The sequence below is a fragment of the Schistocerca americana genome, chromosome 6 (genome assembly GCF_021461395.2).
Source record: "Schistocerca americana isolate TAMUIC-IGC-003095 chromosome 6, iqSchAmer2.1, whole genome shotgun sequence".
Taxonomy (NCBI): Eukaryota; Metazoa; Arthropoda; class Insecta; order Orthoptera; family Acrididae; genus Schistocerca; species Schistocerca americana.
Window position 1 is genome coordinate 186,308,990 of NC_060124.1, and position 17,442 is coordinate 186,326,431.

At 40.4% G+C, this 17,442-nt stretch overlaps 1 protein-coding gene across 1 annotated transcript in view; it reads left to right on the forward strand.

Moving 5' to 3' along the window:
* The window catches only part of LOC124619913, a 264,971-nt gene that overhangs the window by 104,187 nt on the left and 143,342 nt on the right, over positions 1 to 17,442 (forward strand). Inside the window, exons 9-10 of the mRNA XM_047146549.1 lie at positions 11,139 to 11,328; positions 11,412 to 11,567. Of these exons, the coding sequence (XP_047002505.1) occupies positions 11,139 to 11,328; positions 11,412 to 11,567 (346 nt within the window). The remainder of the gene's footprint in view (positions 1 to 11,138; positions 11,329 to 11,411; positions 11,568 to 17,442) is intronic.

Sequence of the window (17,442 nt, forward strand, 5' to 3'; positions counted from 1 at the left end):
CTGTGGCCGGGAGCTATCAAGTGAATTAAAATACATTCACATACTTACGGAAGGCTAAAATATGTTTTTAGTTTCCATCTTTCTGACAGACAAGCGCTAATCGTCTTGCAGAACAATGAAGTTATTGTTGTCGGTTTGTCAAAGAAATTTGACTGTCATTAGTCTTTTGTGCTGAGGCAGTCAATTTATTTGAAACGAAGTGTTTAATTCCACACAATTTGCTAGTTTCAACTGTTTGCTGCGTTTCAAGTTCATGTTTTCATCTCATAGCACATATGGTTATTATGCCATAATAAAGAACCAAACATCAGATAATACGGTACTGGTACTCCAAGAATATTTACATCTGAATCTGGACATACGAATGTGCACTTTAAGCCGAATTATGCATTTTAGTACAGTTCACAAAATTCCCATGCTCTTGGAGTATCGTCTAATGTCTTATGACATAATGTAAGATCTTTTAATGTTTTACATGTGCGAACGTACGGGCTCCCTGCGTCATTGTAGCTGCGCAAGCACGACGACGCCTGTCATCTGGCGCAACTGCTGAAACGAATCTATTTCTAACAGGTCGCGGGAAAATATCCCAAATGGCTGTTTGAGAAGCGTACCTTTCAAGTAAAGTAAATTTCCTTTTACACAAGATGAACGCTGTGCGCGAATGTCCGATGAATTTCTTAAATCACAGAGTGTTTGACTCTCCCTCAAAAATCAAATCTTTGAGGACGGGTATTTAGAATATTTTCGAGCTCAGAAAATCGGACATTTATTTCGTTGTCAAAAATTTTACTGGCGCATTTTTGTGATGTATCTTAAAGTGTAACATGCACCCAAAAGATCAACATTATGTGTGAAAGCTTAGCTTCTCTTGCAGCTTATTAATCTTAGAGACCAATACTATACGTAAAAGCTTTTCTTTTGTTGTAGCGACACTATGTATATCAATTTAAACCATTACGTTTTCCTATTTGTGTGTTCCCACTACTTGACTGTGAAGTTGCTATTCGCTGACTACATCACGTGTCCAATGCTCTGAATATCCGCTGTCATCGGCTTGACATGAGCTACGACTGGCTTACAAAACCGCATCACAATCTCGATTTCAATCCTTCGGAAAGAAACGTGCGGTGTTTGGTGGAATTCGAATTTATACTTTCGCAATACGAAAATATGCAGTGTACATGTTGCTGCACATCAGACATCTTTCCAAAACGTGTTTTTTTCCCCCCTGAGTTTCGTTTTCTAAAGTGCCGGGAAATTCTGCACAGGTGTATAAAATCACAACCATTGAAAGGATTGATAAATTTTACAGTTCCGAGGAAAAGTATACTGTTACTTAACATGGAAAAAGCATATTTTCATCTGGGAGAAAGTATATTTTTAACCAGGAAATCCGGGAATTCTTTTTCCTCGTCCACGTAGACACCCTGACAATGCAGTTTCGTCGGCTGCAGAAATGACCTGGTTCAAAGCGTTTGCCTCATTTTTGGTGCTTCAAATACCATTTCTTCGAATGTGGTTCCTTCTTGATGTTTATATGAAAAAAGTAGTAACACAATTCATTTTTCCTGTTCACTAGCAAATTATCATAACGGCGACCGGCACATTGTTCCACTGTCACACACACCGAGAGTTCACTGCCGACTGACTACGGTCAAAGACGACTCCAGCATCAAAGACATTTTACACAACACACAAGCTTCCACTTGTAACCAGTCTCTTTGATATTCTTCATCACATCTGCTAATATTAATCAATATTCTGTCACTCTCAAACATATAAGCAAATTAGCATTAAAAAAAAAAAATTCTGACAAAAATATAAGAAAACATTTACAACCTCCCTCATTAGATTTGGTATCGACAAATCCGGTAGAAAATAACACATTTCCCAGATCCATTACAAAGTGTCACTCAACATTGATGCTGAAGAACATACACTACTGGCCATTAAAATTGCTACACCAAGAAGAAAAGCAGATGATAAACAGGTATTCATTGGACAAATATATTATACTAGAACTGACATGTGATTACATTTTCACGCAATTTGGGTCCATAGATCCTGAGAAATCAGTACCCAGAACAACCATCTCTGGCCTTAATAACGGCCTTGATACGCCTGGGCATTGAGTCAAACAGAGCTTGGATGGCATGTACAGGTACAGCTGCCCATGCAGCTTCAACACGATGAGAATGTGCTGGCCAGGGCAGCAGTCGAACCCTTTCAGTATCCAGAAAGGCCCGTACAGGACCTGCAACATGCGGTCGTGCATTATCCTGCTGAAATGTAGGGTCGTAATACATCTGAAATGTAACGTCCACTGTTCAAAGTGCCATCAATGCGAACAAGAGGTGACCAAGACGTGTAACCAATGGCACCCCATACCATCACGCCGGGTGATACGCCCGTATGGCGATGACGAATACACGCTTCCAGTGTGCGTTCACCACGATGTCGCCAAACACAGATGCGACCATCATGATGCTGTAAACAGAACCTGGATTCATCTGAAAAAATGACGTTTTGCCATTCGTGCACCCAGGTTCGTCGTCGAGTACACCATCGCCGGCGCTCCTGCCTGTGATGCAACATCAAGGGTAACGGCAGCCATGATCTCCGAGCTGATAGTCCATGCTGCTGTGAACGCCATCGAACTGTTCGTGCAGATGGTTGTTATCTTGCAAACATCCCCATCTATTGACTCAGGGATCGAGACGCGGCTGCACGATCGTTACAGCCATGCGGATAAGATGCCTGTCATTTCGACTGCTAGTAATACGAGGCCGTTGGGATCCAGCACGGCGTTCCGTATTACCCTCCTGAACCCACCGATTCCATATTCTGCTAAGAGTCATTGGATCTTGACCAACGCTTGCAGCAATGTCACGATACGATAAACCGCAATCACGATAGGCAACAATCCGACCTTTGTCAAAGTTGGAAACGTGATGGTACACATTTCTCCTCCTTACACAAGGCATCACAACAACGTTTCACCAGGCAACGCCAGTCAACTGCTGTTTGTGTATGAGAAATCTGTGGGAAACTTTCCTCATGTCAGCTTGCTGTAGGTGTTGCCACCGGCGCCAACCTTGTGTGAATGCTCTGAAAAGCTAATCATTTGCATATCACAGCATCTTCTTCCTGGCGGTTAAATTTCGTGTCTGTAGCACATCAACTTCGTGGTGTAGCAATTTTAATGGCCAGTAGTGTATGTGTTACTTCTGCTTCATGTTGTTATCAATCAACACACCCAAAAATTTAATGAATTATTTTTCCTTCATGCTTTATTGTTAAAGGGGAGGTTTAGCCTTGTACTTTAATGTGTTGGTATTTATTTACAGACCCGTTACAGGAAACCATTAATAATTTTCAAGAAAATTTCATTTACCTTTCATAATGTTTGCTCCACAAAAATTTATGTGAAATTCATATAATCAGCAAAAAGAAGTGTTTCATCTTCTTACTAATCTAATGGGAAATGATAATGATAATGATAATAACATGCATACAGGTTTATTACAGATGATTGAAATGTTGCCCATTTTTTTTAATGTTACTGTGTTGTTGGATGTAATGTTGCCAAAGTTGACAGTTATACTGGGAAACTCAAAAGTTGCGAGTTCTCGTAGTTCCCACATTCTTCCAATAATTAACAGTTAGTAAAGAACATAACAGGTGCTGAAAAACTTTCTGTTGTGCTTGAATTTTATTAAAATTACTCTTACACACCAGAGGAATTACATTTCAGGACAAGGTTTCCAAATAAGGACAGTGTGGCCATTCCATTTGGTAATGACAAAGCAGTTCACAACCATGGTATACTACTGTAAGAGGAAATCTGTGACTCAGATAACTTAAACAGTATAAGTCAGCTTCTTGCTTCAGTTTAGTCTTAGTGCCTATAGGATTAGGTTGGGGACACATATTGAACATTTGTAACAAAAGCTCATGAGTTTCTCATTGTGATTGCAAAGTTCAGCAACAAGCTACAATAAATTTGTGAAACAGTTCCATTGTTTGTAATAACGCTAAATAATGAGAATGAAAGTGCCTTCAATATTGAGCCCTGTGGTAAAATAGTGGCAATTTGTTCTCTCGTCAAAGCACTGTTGCCATATGTTCCATTCCATTCAGTTAGTTAGATAAGATGAAAAATGATTTCCGTTTTGATGGCTCATGTGGCCTTGTAATTCTGAGGTATTGACGTTTTTCTAACAATATTATGAAAAGGAAAGTTGCTACTCACCATATAGTGGAGACACTGTGTTGCAGATAGGCACAACAAAAAGAGTGTAACAAATAAAGCTTTCGGCCAGTAAGGCCTTCGTCAACAATGGACAAAAAATACACACACATATATTCACGCAAATGCAACTCACAGACATGACAGCAGTCTCAGACAACGGAAACCACAGTGTGGCCACCTGCAGCACTTCACTGTCCGCCACCCCTACCTTACTATACCTCCCCCTCCCCGCCCCAGCCTCCTCCTTACCCCCACCCAGTCACCACTCCCATCATGCACTGATGCTGCTGCTTGCAGTGTGGTTTCAGTTGCCTGAGACTGCAGCTGTGTGTGTGTGTGTGTGTGTGTGTGTGTGTGTGTGTTTTGTCTATTGTTGACAAAGGCCTTACTGGCTGAAAGCTTTATTTGTGACAGTCTTTTTGTTGTGCTTATCTGCAACTCAGCATCTCTGCTATATGGTGGGTGACAACTTTCCTTTTCATAATATTGTTTCGAATTCCATCCTGGATTTTCCATTGTCTGACATTTTCCTAAATGTGTTTAAATTCACTGTGGAGTGGGGAGTTGATCAACTGCCGCATCAAAGGTAAATAATTTATTATGAATGAGATTTTCACTCTGGAGCGGAGTGTCAGTGTGTATATGACCCGGGACGACCGGGAGATCCGGGAAAAACCTGGGAATTTTTTCATCCGGGAGAAAATCGGGAAAAACCCGGGAATTTTTTAGAATTCCGGGAATTTTTCAGATTTAGTTTCTGTTAAACTTTTGTAATTTCGACTGGTAAGAACCAATATTCTAACAAAGGATGTTACTGTATCCCGCAACTGCAGAATAACACTTCAACAATAAAATATAAACGAGAGAAAGAAACTTAAATTGCAAAGGAAATGTGCCATACACAATGACACCGGGAGATCCGGGAAAAACCTGGGAATTTTTTCATCCGGGAGAAAATCGGGAAAAACCCGGGAATTTTTTAGAATTCCGGGAATTTTTCAGATTTAGTTTTTGTTAAACTTTTGTAATTTCGACTGGTAAGAACCAATATTCTAACAGAGGATGTTACTGTATCCCGCAACTGCAGAATAACACTTCAACAATAAAATATAAACGAGAGAAAGAAACGAAAATAACTTAAATTGCAAAGGAAATGTGCCATACACAATGACGCATGCAAGCGTGTGCCAGCAGCAAAATGTGTCAAAGGCTTTAGGAAGACTATGCAAAGCTTCATAACAACAAATTGCCTACGATGAGTGTGATGTCACAACTGTTTACATTAGATTCGTTGTAGCAGTTATGAGCGGGATCATGCGCGTGAGCAGTTGAGTTGCGTTTGAGCAGTAGATTCTCCCGTTTCTGGCTACAGGAATGTGGCTGTTAGCTGTACAAGCAGTCACAACAAGCAGCTAGATGCTACAGGAAAAAGGGGGCACCAAATTCATATTCTTGAGGAAAGAAAGCTGGTTTCACAAAGCACTTAGCATCCAGCACACATTGGTTAATCGATTATTCGTATGATTTTGAAATGCACCCCTGTTGGTTTTTGAACATTTTTGAACACATTTTAAGTTGATTTCTGAATGCGTGCATAGTGTATGTGATGTCTCTGTCAGGAGAATCCTCATCGCATCTAGAAATAAACTTTCCGCAGACAAAAGGGGATGGGGCTATAAGAGCTGAGCGGAGTAAAGCCGAACGGATGAATGCCAATCGCTGTCTGATTATGTGGTTGATTGGGTTTGCGAATGATCAGCGTTGTTATAATTACTAGCAAAATCCATAGATTCAGACTACGAGAATGGCAATAAACGACTAATAGGAATAACAGGTGAGAAAGATTACGTAGTATCTTCTCTGTGTATCCAAGAAAATGAAATTTTGACAGAAAATATTTAGCCACATCGCTACACTTGTAACGACCAGTTGTACAGTCCCGACTAGCAGCAGCATAAGTTCTATTCTGGAAGTAACGCGGAAAACATGTTGTACGTACATGTAACAATGCCTAACTGGAGAATACTCGCGGGATAACTAAACCTGTGATTCTGGCTGGGTTAGTAAGGTTAATCGGCGAACAAATTTTGACAATGGCAGGAATAGCTACAGAATTGGTGATGACAGGATTGTTTGTTAGAACGAGGAAGGAGAAGAAACGGAGACATCACACAAATTATGGAAGAATAAGACGATTCCAAATTTATATAAAAATTTCATAATACCACTTTTCGATCTCATGCTTGAGGAACTGGTGCGTGTGAATGTAATGTGAAACTATTTCCTAACATAAAGCTTTTTGCTTGTAGTAGGCCTAATAGGCATTTGATATTGGTACATTTCTTCAATTCTTAGCTCCTAGCCTTTTTTCTCTCTAATCTTGCTACAGCTTTACATGGCGTGCTTTACTTTCTGCGAAAGAATGTATTACCTCATCAAAGTTCGTCCAACATTTTGCTACATGAAAAATCGAAATGTCGTTATCTAATACTGAAAAAGATGTTGATACAAATAATACCAAAGATGGTGTGGTTTCTCGATTTGATTATGTCTATTTTGTCACTGTCTGATAGATAAAACAAAATAGGCCTTTCTAATATTGCAGCAATTTTGCAACACACACCAAATACATGAGACTGTTTTGGCACAAATGTCCAATTTTATAACACGGCAACTGCTGAAACGAACATATTTCTAACAGGTCGTGGGAAAATATAGCGAATGGTAGTTTGAAAAGCGTTACTTTCAAAGTAAATATCCTTATACATAGGTTGAACTATGTGCGAGAATGTACCATGAATTTCTTAAATTACACAGCATTTGACTCTCATTTAAAAATCAACTCTTTAATGACGAGCCATGTAGAATTTTGAACCCTGAAGATCTCATTTATGTCATTATTAAAAATTTTACTGGCACATTTGTGTGATATATCTTAAAGTGTAACGCACAAAAAAGGTCAACATTATATGCGAAAGCTTAGCTTCCCTTGTGGCGTATTAACCTTAGAGACCAATATTAAATGTGAAAGCTCTGCTTTTCTTGTAGCAACACTATGTATATTAATTTAAACTATTAACTTTCCCTGTTTGTGTGTTCGTGCTACTTAACAGTGACGTTGCTGTTGGCTGACTACATCACATGTCCTGTGCTCTGAATATCCGCTGTTATCGGCTGGCGAGATCACGTCACATGAGCTACGACTGGCTTGCAAAAGTGCATTGCAATCTCGATTTCAATGATTCGGAAATTAACATGCGGTGTTTGGTGGGATTCCAATGTATACTTTCGTAATACGAAAATACGCAGCGTACGTGTTGCTGCACATAAAAGATATTTCCAAAACGTGTCTTTTTCCCCGAGTTTCATTTTCTATAAGTGCCAGGAAATTCAACGCCCGTGCATAAATCCATAACAATTCAAAGGACTGATAAGTTTTGCAGGGAAAATATACTGTCACTTAACATGGAAAAAGTGTGTTTTCACCTGGGAGAAAGTGTATTTTTAACCGGGAAACCCGGGATTTTTTTTTTCCTTGCCTGCGTAGACACCCTGAGTGTGCACTGGTATGAAACTTCCTGGCAGACTGAAACTCTGTGCCGGACTGAGACTCGAACTCGGGACCTTTGCCTTCCGCGGGCAAGTGCTCTACCATCTGAGCTACCCAAGCACAACTTACGACCCGTCCTCACAGCTTCAAGTCTGCCAGTACCTCATCTCCTACCTTCCAAACTTCACAGAAGCTATTCCATAGGAAGGAAGAAGTTTGGAAGGTAGGAGATGAGGTACTGGCAGACTTGAAGCTGTGAGGACGGGTCGTGAGTCGTGCTTGGGTAACTCAGATGGTAGAGCACTTGCCCGCAGAAGGAAAAGGTCCCGAGTTCGAGTCTCGGTCCGGCACACAGTTTTAGTCTGCCAGGAAGTTTCAATTTATTATGAAGTTAAAAAAAGTTCGTAAACTACACTTACTCCATTTTTTAAATATGAGCAGATATTTCCTTAACAACGGGATATAGCATTTAATATGTAAGTACAGAAGTAAAGGTTACCAGCTCAAATGACACGGCCTATTGGATGTGGTTTATCATCATCTGTTTAACAAAACTGGTATTGCATGAGACTATACAAGATTATCCAGGAAATGTATCCACTCTCTCTCTTCCAGTGGTATAGGTGTCCTATAATATAATCAGTACTTTTTAAACTTTTGTATTATGCAGAATGTGAAAAGCCAGGAGAAACAAAACATCACAATAGAAATGGTCTTCTTATGACTTTAATTGCAAATGCAACTTTTTTTGTCCTCCCATGAAGTTGCACTTCATAATCAGTAACAGGAACTTCATCTCAATCATTGTCTTCATGTGGCGTACCACAGCTGTATATTTGTGATATTTGTGAAAGACATTGTACAAGTTCCACATCAGCTGTTTTTACACATATTTACTTTATTTATGCACAATTTATCGCTTTCGGCCCTATACACTATTCTCACTTGCTGCAGATGTCAAAATGTTACAATATATACCAGTGTAATTAAATAAAGTAAATACATGTAAACAACAGCTGGAATGCAATCTGTAAAATGTCTTTCAATAACAGCACTTTTCATACTCTGATAGGTCATGGGCAAACTTTGCTTTTGCTGCATGGCACACCATATGCCAGTTTTAAGCTTCAGAATTTAGTTATGAAGACTAGAAAAACATGTAGCTCTAGTATTTTATGACAGGGCTCTTGCTGCTTGCCGATTCATTCTTTCACTTATCACTACATTACTTCCATATTATAGTATTCTTACATGGGTCTTGCTACTAGTTAGTTTGTTCCGATATTCTGATGCCAGTGAACTGAAGCCTTTTATATGCTTGTTTTGGTAAAAGCAGCAGTATTTTAAAAAGTATCAAAATATTATTCATGAAATAATAAATCTGATTACATGTATTTCACAGGTATTACCTTCATTTTTCCTTCAAGATGTCTTAAAAATTAGTGCATGAAATGGATACTATTTACTAAAGCAAAGTAGAATGAAACACGATCTTCAGTGACTATCACTTTGTCCTCTGTCTTGTGTCTCCCAAATTTTCCTAATAAAAATTCACGCACTTGGGCTTCGCAGTGCAACTCCTCACATGCTACCGATAAAAAAATGTCTTTCACAAAATTTTGTCTGGCGAATATGTCCAGCAGAAAAAGTACATTAAATAGTGGAAATCTGGCGACACTGTAACCACATGTATGGTAACTGCCTTTGTCAGCAAATATGAGTCATGCTGTACAGTTTGTGCAGTGGATAGAGTTTTGGGATTAGCATGCGAGAGGTCGAGGGTTTGATTCTGGTTTGTGGCATAATTTTTTATTTGATAAATGTACCCCTGTGGTATGGTCAACAGTGATTGCAGCGTCTTCTAGAAAACATTTGCACTTACATTCACAATCTTAGAAATAGAAGATTGGTCAGCTTTGAAAGAAGCCCTTTCCATGTCATGGGCATGAATTTATTTGCACCACTTCATCTACTAGATGCGAAACCTGTTTTCTTTGTACCCTCCTTCAATGGTCCCACAGATTAGTACCAACTATTATTCTTGCCTCGTTCAGATCCATTACATTTTGTAAGGGCCTTATGTTTACCAGTAGTACTAGCAACGTGCTTTGCTTTGTGAATAGTGTCCAAACTCAGTTAATATTTGAATGTGTTATCACCATGGTCCCACTAATTATGCCTTTCAACATTGAGACTGGTAACCGCATGCTGTTTAGTACATATCTCAATGCATTATTATTATTATTATTATTATTATTATTATTATTCTATCGATGGGATTGTGGGAACATCACATCTATTAACATTAGGGAAGCAGTGTAATTAGAAACTGAACGTTTCACATTAGCAGTGTCAGGATGAACCATGCAGAACAATATCTGTTAGATGGGTAAAGAACATTATGTGGAACAGCGCGCAGGACTGACAGCGTGCTTGTACCGCATGCCCTGCCCAACAGACAGGGACTAGTTGCGAGCGGAGTAACATGCCCATGACAGACTCCAGTGTACATGTGTACACACATCGAATTTTCTCATTGTAAACCTCTAAACCAGTGTGGCAGATGTATGGCATACACAAACGATGAATATGTGGATATGCTTCTGGTCCGTGGTGCATCTGTTAACTGGACTGGTTTTGCTGCTTGTGAATACGTTGCTGGATATCCTCATTGATGCCATCCAGATAAACATGTATTTCGTCATCTGGTGCTGTGCCTTCAGAAGTCAGGTTCTCTCCTTCCACCACTACGTGATAGAGATTGTCCAACCTAACCCAGGGACGAGTCCTTGACCACCTGCAAACTAAGCCAAAACTCTATCCACTGCAGCAACTGTACAGCACGGCCAACATGTGCTGACAGAGGTAGTTACCATACATGTGGTTACAGTGTTGCCATATTGCCACTCTTTGACGTCCTTTTTCTGCCGGATGTACTTGCTGGATGAAATTTTGTGACAGACATTTTTTTATTGCTGGCATGTGAGGAGTCGCACTGCGAAGCCCGAGTGCGCGAATTTCTCTTCACCGTGTGTGTGTGCGTGTGTGTGTTTTTCCTTTGAGGAAGGGGTGTGGCAAGGAGAGGGAAACGGGAATGGGAGAGAGCACATGTGTTCTTCTGCAGGCACACAACTTTCATCTGCCATGAAAACCTGATAACCCATATTAATTGTTACCAAGGTTACCTTTCACATTTGCTTGCCTGCTGCTGATAACGTTTTGATTTTCAGATTCTTATGTTTTTCTGTTCCACATCCATTTAGCATACTTTGCACTGAAATATATTCACATTGACTTCAAAATTATGATGATATCTTTTTCACTTTTATGCAGAGTAATGAAGGTGATCAAGTTGAGAATGAAGATCATCCTGGTCTGAGTGTCCGGTGGGAAAGGCTACCTGACAGACTGGATACTCTTCTTTTGGCTATCACTAAAGAATTTGGTGTCCCACCAGTGTTGTATGCAAGAACTGGAAGGGCATCTACATTAAATCTAATTGTTGGTACTTGTACCAGTAACGGTTAGTAATTTGATGTATTTTGTTCCCATCAACAAGAAGTCATGTCCATTTATAAAGAAGTTACTTTGCATTTTATTTTATAGGTTGTGCTGGTGACTCAATGAAAGTAATACCTGTGGCTGAAACCAGTGATGTGTTTCACCTGGATGGGTGGAAAGTTACTGAGGATACTCTTGGTGTAATGCAACAACAACCTGTGTCCGGTGATAGGAGTACTGCTCATAATTTAAAGACAGATGGTTAGTACATGCAAACTGAGTGCAAAAGCTGACATTGAAAGGTTTTTCAAGTTCAGTGTTGTCAGAATCTAGTTAAATAGCAAAGATTATTTTACATATTCATAAAAAAATTATGTATTATGTATTCAGTTTTGTTAGACTTAAGCACAGATTTTCAGTTTTTGCACGTTAATCTGTAATGATATTGTATGCAGCTTGTGGAAGGAGATGAAAAGAACTGCTACTTAGGACAATTATTAGCGATGGATGGAATTACAGTGTAACTCTGCAGAGGCAAAGTGGTACCTGCTAAAACCTCTGAAACAGAAAACATACTGGTTCAAGCAGCTTGGTATGAAGAACCACGTGGCGCATGATCCTATCAGTTTAAAATAACGGGGTTTTCCGGAAAGTAATCTCCAATGGCCTATAAATAAAATTTTGGAATAACTACTTTTTTACAAATATTATAACTACATTACTACTTGGCACATAGTGGATGCATTGAGTGGCTAACAGTCACATTGAAACCAGACTGCCAGATATTATTCAGCTGCCAGAGCTAACTTCTTCATCAGATGTACAAAAAACACAATCTTATGAAAAGGAAAGTTGCCACTCACCATATAGTAGAGATGCTGAGTTGCAGATAGGCACAACAAAAAGAGTGTCACAAATAAAGCTTTCGGCCAGTAAGGCCTTTGTCAACAAGAGACAAAACACACACATACACACACACACAGCTGCAGTCTCGGGTGGCTTCAGTTGTCTGAAACTGCAGTCATGTTTGTGTGAGTTGCATTTGTGTTGGTGTGTGTGTGTGTGTGTGTGTGTGTGTGTGTGTGCGTGTGTGTGTGTGTGTGTGTGTGTGTGTGTGCGCGCGCGTGCGTGTGCGTGCGTGCATGTGTGTCTTCTATTTTGGTGAAGGCCTTAGTGGCTGAAAGCTTTATTTGTGACAGTCTTTTTGTTGTGCCTATCTGCAATACAGTATCTCCGCTATGTGGTAAGTGGCCACTTTCCTTTACACAACATTGTTACATTCAGTCGTGGATTTTCCATTGTTTGATTTGTAGATAAAACACCCATACATTTTCACATCCATAGCTTGAGCACACACACACACACACACACACACACACACACACACACACACACACACACACACGGCCACCGCTGTCTGTCTACACTAAGGGTTTCACTCCTGGAGACAATGGTGTCCGTGTGTGTGTGTGTGTGGGGGGGGGGGGGGGTTGGTTTGGTCTACATCTGACGAAGGACTTAACCCAGTTGCTGAATAATATCCAAGCGGTTTTTCACCTTCCCCAGTATGCCTTTCTACCAATCATTAATTCTTCATATTATGAGTAGCAGCCTATCAATTTCATATTGCTATTATCTCACCCCAGATTTTCCATTGTTTCAAAAATGAGCCTTTGCATTGCTTTAGCACATTATCACTGTTCAGATGTAAGCATTTATAGTATCTCTTAACAAGCAGACAAATTCTTTCTGCAGAATAATCTGTTGCTTGAATTAGTAGCAGGATAGATGTTCAGAAATTTCCCATTCGAACTAACACAATTTGTTGAATGGTATTTTCACTATTTGACTGTACAAACTTCTTTATTTTATGTTACAGCAGAGTCCTGCTAATTCGAACTCCGGTAATCTGAACGTTCGGTTAATCTGAACATGAAAAATGTTTGTCTAAGTATGGAAAACTGTGTGGTAAACTGCTCTACATACACACTATTTTAATTTACACAGTACAGTATACATGTATTAGAAAAACTGGCAAGAAAACATTCGGTTTCAACAATGCATAACAATGAAAGAGAAGCTGTCAAACTTACTAAAATATAGTGGACATTTTATCCCTACTTTTTAGATGACAAAAACTGTCATTGTTTTTTGGCGTAATGAAGACAGTCTGTTATATGAAACATAGTTGTGCCATTGTCTCATAAACATCAAATCAGCAGGTGTAGCAGTGGGCTGTTGCTCCATACAATATAGCGCGAGGTCAAGGGCTTCTGCTGCGTCACTGTGTGGCACCAGCTCTCCTTTGTTGCTTTCAGGCTCATTGTCACTTCCGTCACACCAGTCCACTTCTTCCTGGTCTTGAGTCACAGTAGCAACTAAATCAGCATGAGTAAGGTTCTCCACACATGTTCCATCCGCTGCCATCCGCTCATCTATGTCTCTTTCACTAGCTTCTTCACATCCAGGGATTGTCTGTATAATTTGTAGTAGATTTTCCTCTTCATTTTCCACTAGGTTGTCCTGAAATTCAAGAGATGTCCACAGTTTTCTGCATGATTCTCTCAGAGTATTTTCTGAAATATTCTTCCATACCTCAGCAGCCCAATAAACAACATACTTCACATTGGTCTTTTTTATTTTGTCCACTAAAGGAATACTATCATCTTGGAAAGCATTCTTAAAAATTGTTTTCTGTAAATCAGTTTTAATGTTAGCTGTAAGCCCTGGTCCATCGGCTGTAGAAGTGGTGTAACATTCGGCGGCAGAAACTTCGTCACAATTTCTCCATCATATAATTCCTCAGTGCTGGGGTGAGATGGAGTGTTATCAATCAAAAGGAGTGCATGGGGAGACAAATGATTTTCCTTAGAAAACCGTCAAACAGAGGGAACAAACTGGCTGTGAAACAATTCTTTGAACAGCTTACCATCCATCCATGCTTTTTTTCTGGTTGCAATATTATACGGGCAGGGACTTCATGTTGCAGTTCTTAAAAGCTCTGGGCTCAGCAGATTTGCCAATGAGCATTAAAAGCAGCTTGTGATTACTAGCAGCGTTGCTGCACACTAATAAAGTCACATGATCTTTGCACATTTTAAAACCGGGAGCATGGTCTTCTGCTTTTGTTGCCAGGCTATTTGTTAGCAATGCCCCAAAATTAAGGCCAGTCTCATCAGTGTTATAAATTTATTGGGGAGAATATATTCTCTCTCTTGTAATTTTTCCAAACTCACCCAAGTATTCCTTCGCCAGAAGAAAGCTTCTCTCCTATAATTGTTAGCAGATGGATTCCATGATGTTTTTTGAATCTGTCCAACCAACCCATACTAGCACTAAAAGAGTCATCACCATTCATTAACTTGTTCAGGTAAACAGCCTTCTCCTGAACCAGTGCTCCACTCAAAGGAATTCCCCTTTCTCTTTCCTACGTAAACCAAAGGAAAAGAGCTTCATCCGCTTTATCATACTGGGACTGTTTCATAGTTTGCTGAATTTTGAGTGTTTTTCTCAAAGATGTTGCTTTACCAACACCCAGTTCCGTTGCCAGTTTAGATACATTCTCACCATTGTCTATCCACTTCAAAGTGTTCAGTTTTTCTTTGAGAGTTAACGTTGTATGTTTCAGTTTACTCATGACGAAAATATGTACACCACTATACCTGAACGAATACAATACAACTGTTACTCGTGCCAGCGATTGATAACTAACATAACCAAGTGCTTTGCAAGCCAACTGGCAATGCACTGACCTCAGGCACTACAAAGATCTCAACATTGAACAACAGCAAGGGCAGGGAGTGAGAGTGAGCCATTGTTCCCACACTTGTTCCCATTTGTTATCATGATGTACCTACTTATCTGCTTGGTATACTTCATTCTAGAAACTTGTCACTGTAATTCCGGCTAATCCGAACAAATCGGTAATCCGAACAAGGTCCGATCCCAATTAGTTCGGATTAATGGGACTCTACTGTACTGTCATGGTTTCGCCCTTAAGTCATTATCAAGTACATTAATGTAGGATACATTCAGACTGAGTTGAGTGAAGACATTTTCGAGCTGTAGTGAACTGGATGTCCCAGCATGCAGGTAAGTACAAAATCACCAAAACGTATGGCTGGCAATAGCAAACAAATTTTCCAGTCACAGAATGGACATTAATGCTTTAGTTTGAATTGAGTGAGCATTTCATTGCACATGTAACTACTGTATTGATGTTTATTCTATGGCTGGAAAACATGCTTGCTACCTGCCTACCGCATATTTTGGGTATTTCGTACTTACCTGCATGCTGGGAGATCCTGTTCAATAGGTCTTGACAATGTCTTCACTTAACTGTCAGTCAGGTTCATTATTTAGTGTCAGTTGCCATTTTTCACAGCATACAGGCATCTTATCAAAAATCATTTTGTAATTTCTTCTGATGAGTTTACTAGATAATAATGACAGCATCTTCTGCAAACAACCTAAGACAGCTGCTCAGATTGTCTCCCAAATTGTTTCTACAGATAAGGAACAACAGAGGGCTATAAGACTACCTTGCAGAAAGACAGAAATCTCTTTTGTTTTACTCAATGACTTTCTATCAGTTACTACGAACTCTGACCTCGTGACAGGAAACCGTGAGCACAGTCGCATAACTGAGACAATATTCCATTAGCGCTTAATTTGATTACAAGCCACTTGTGAGGTGTGGTGTCAAAAGCCTTCTGGGAATCTAGAAATGTGGAATCAATTTGAAATCCCGTGTTGATGACACTCAACAATCCAGGTGATGGTTTGGGATTCTGGGTGGTTGGGAAGAATTCCTCTAGATGCCTCATGAACAGGGTGGTGTAGGATGGTGCCATGTGGGTGCCCATTGATGTACCATGAATTTGTTTGTAGGTGATGACTTCAGAGGCGAAGTAATTGTTGGTGAGGATTTAGTTTGTCATGGTGACTAGGAATCCGTTGTCATTTTGGAATCCGTAGGGCATTGGGAAAGGTAGTGTTCAATAGTGACAACACTATCGGCATTAGGAATATTGGTGTAAAGGGAGGGGGCGTCAGTAGAGATGAGCAGAGCTCCATGTGGTACAGGAACAGGAACTTCGTAACTGCCCACAGTCCCAAATGCTTCATCTGGTTCAGCTTCATTGATGACATCTTGGGAATCTCGACTGAGGGTGAGGACATCCTATCCATATCCCTTCAGAACATCAACACCTTCACCTCCAATCACTTCACCTGGTTCTCCTCAACTCAACAAGCCACCTTCCTTGATGTTGACCTCCACCTCAAAGATGGTTCCATCAGTATCTCCACGCTTATCAAACCTGGCAACCACCAGCAATTCCTTCACTTCAACAGCTGCCTCCTATTCCATAAAAGAAGTTCCTTCGCTACAGCCGAGGCACCCACAGCTGTCGAGTCTGTAGTGACAAGCAGTCCCTCTCGAAATAAACCGAGGGTCTCCCTGAGGCCTTCACAGACCGAAATTACCCTCCCAACCTTGTACCGAAACAGATCTCCCATATTTTGTCTCTCTAGTCACCCAATACCTCCCAAAGTCCTGCCATCCGGCCACAAATGAGCATTCATGGCTCATTACCAGAACTGGAGCAGTTGAATCACATTCTCCGCCAGGGTTTTGAGTACCTCTTGTCGTGCCCTGAAATGAGGGATGTGTTACCCCCATCCTTTCCACCCCTTTCATAGGGATATTCTGCTATCCACCAAACCTACACAGTATTCTCGTCTATCGCTACTCCTCCCTTGGTTCCAACCTCTTGCTTCATGGCTCACACCCCTTAATAGACATAGTTGCAAGACCTGTCGCATACATCCTCGCACCACTTATCCCATCAAAGGCAGGGCTACTTGTGAAAGCAGTCATGTGGTCTACAAGCTAAGTTGCAACCACTGTGCTGCATTCAACGTGGGCATAACAACCAACAAGCTGTCTGTCTGGTTGAATGACCACTGACAGACTGTAGCTAAGAAATAGCTGGACCACCCAGATGCTGAGCACACTGCACAATGCAACATTCTTCACTTAACTGACTGCTTCACAGCCTGTGCCATGTAGATCCTCCCCACCAATACCAGCTTTTCTGAATTGTACAAGTGCAAACTCTCCCTGCAATATATC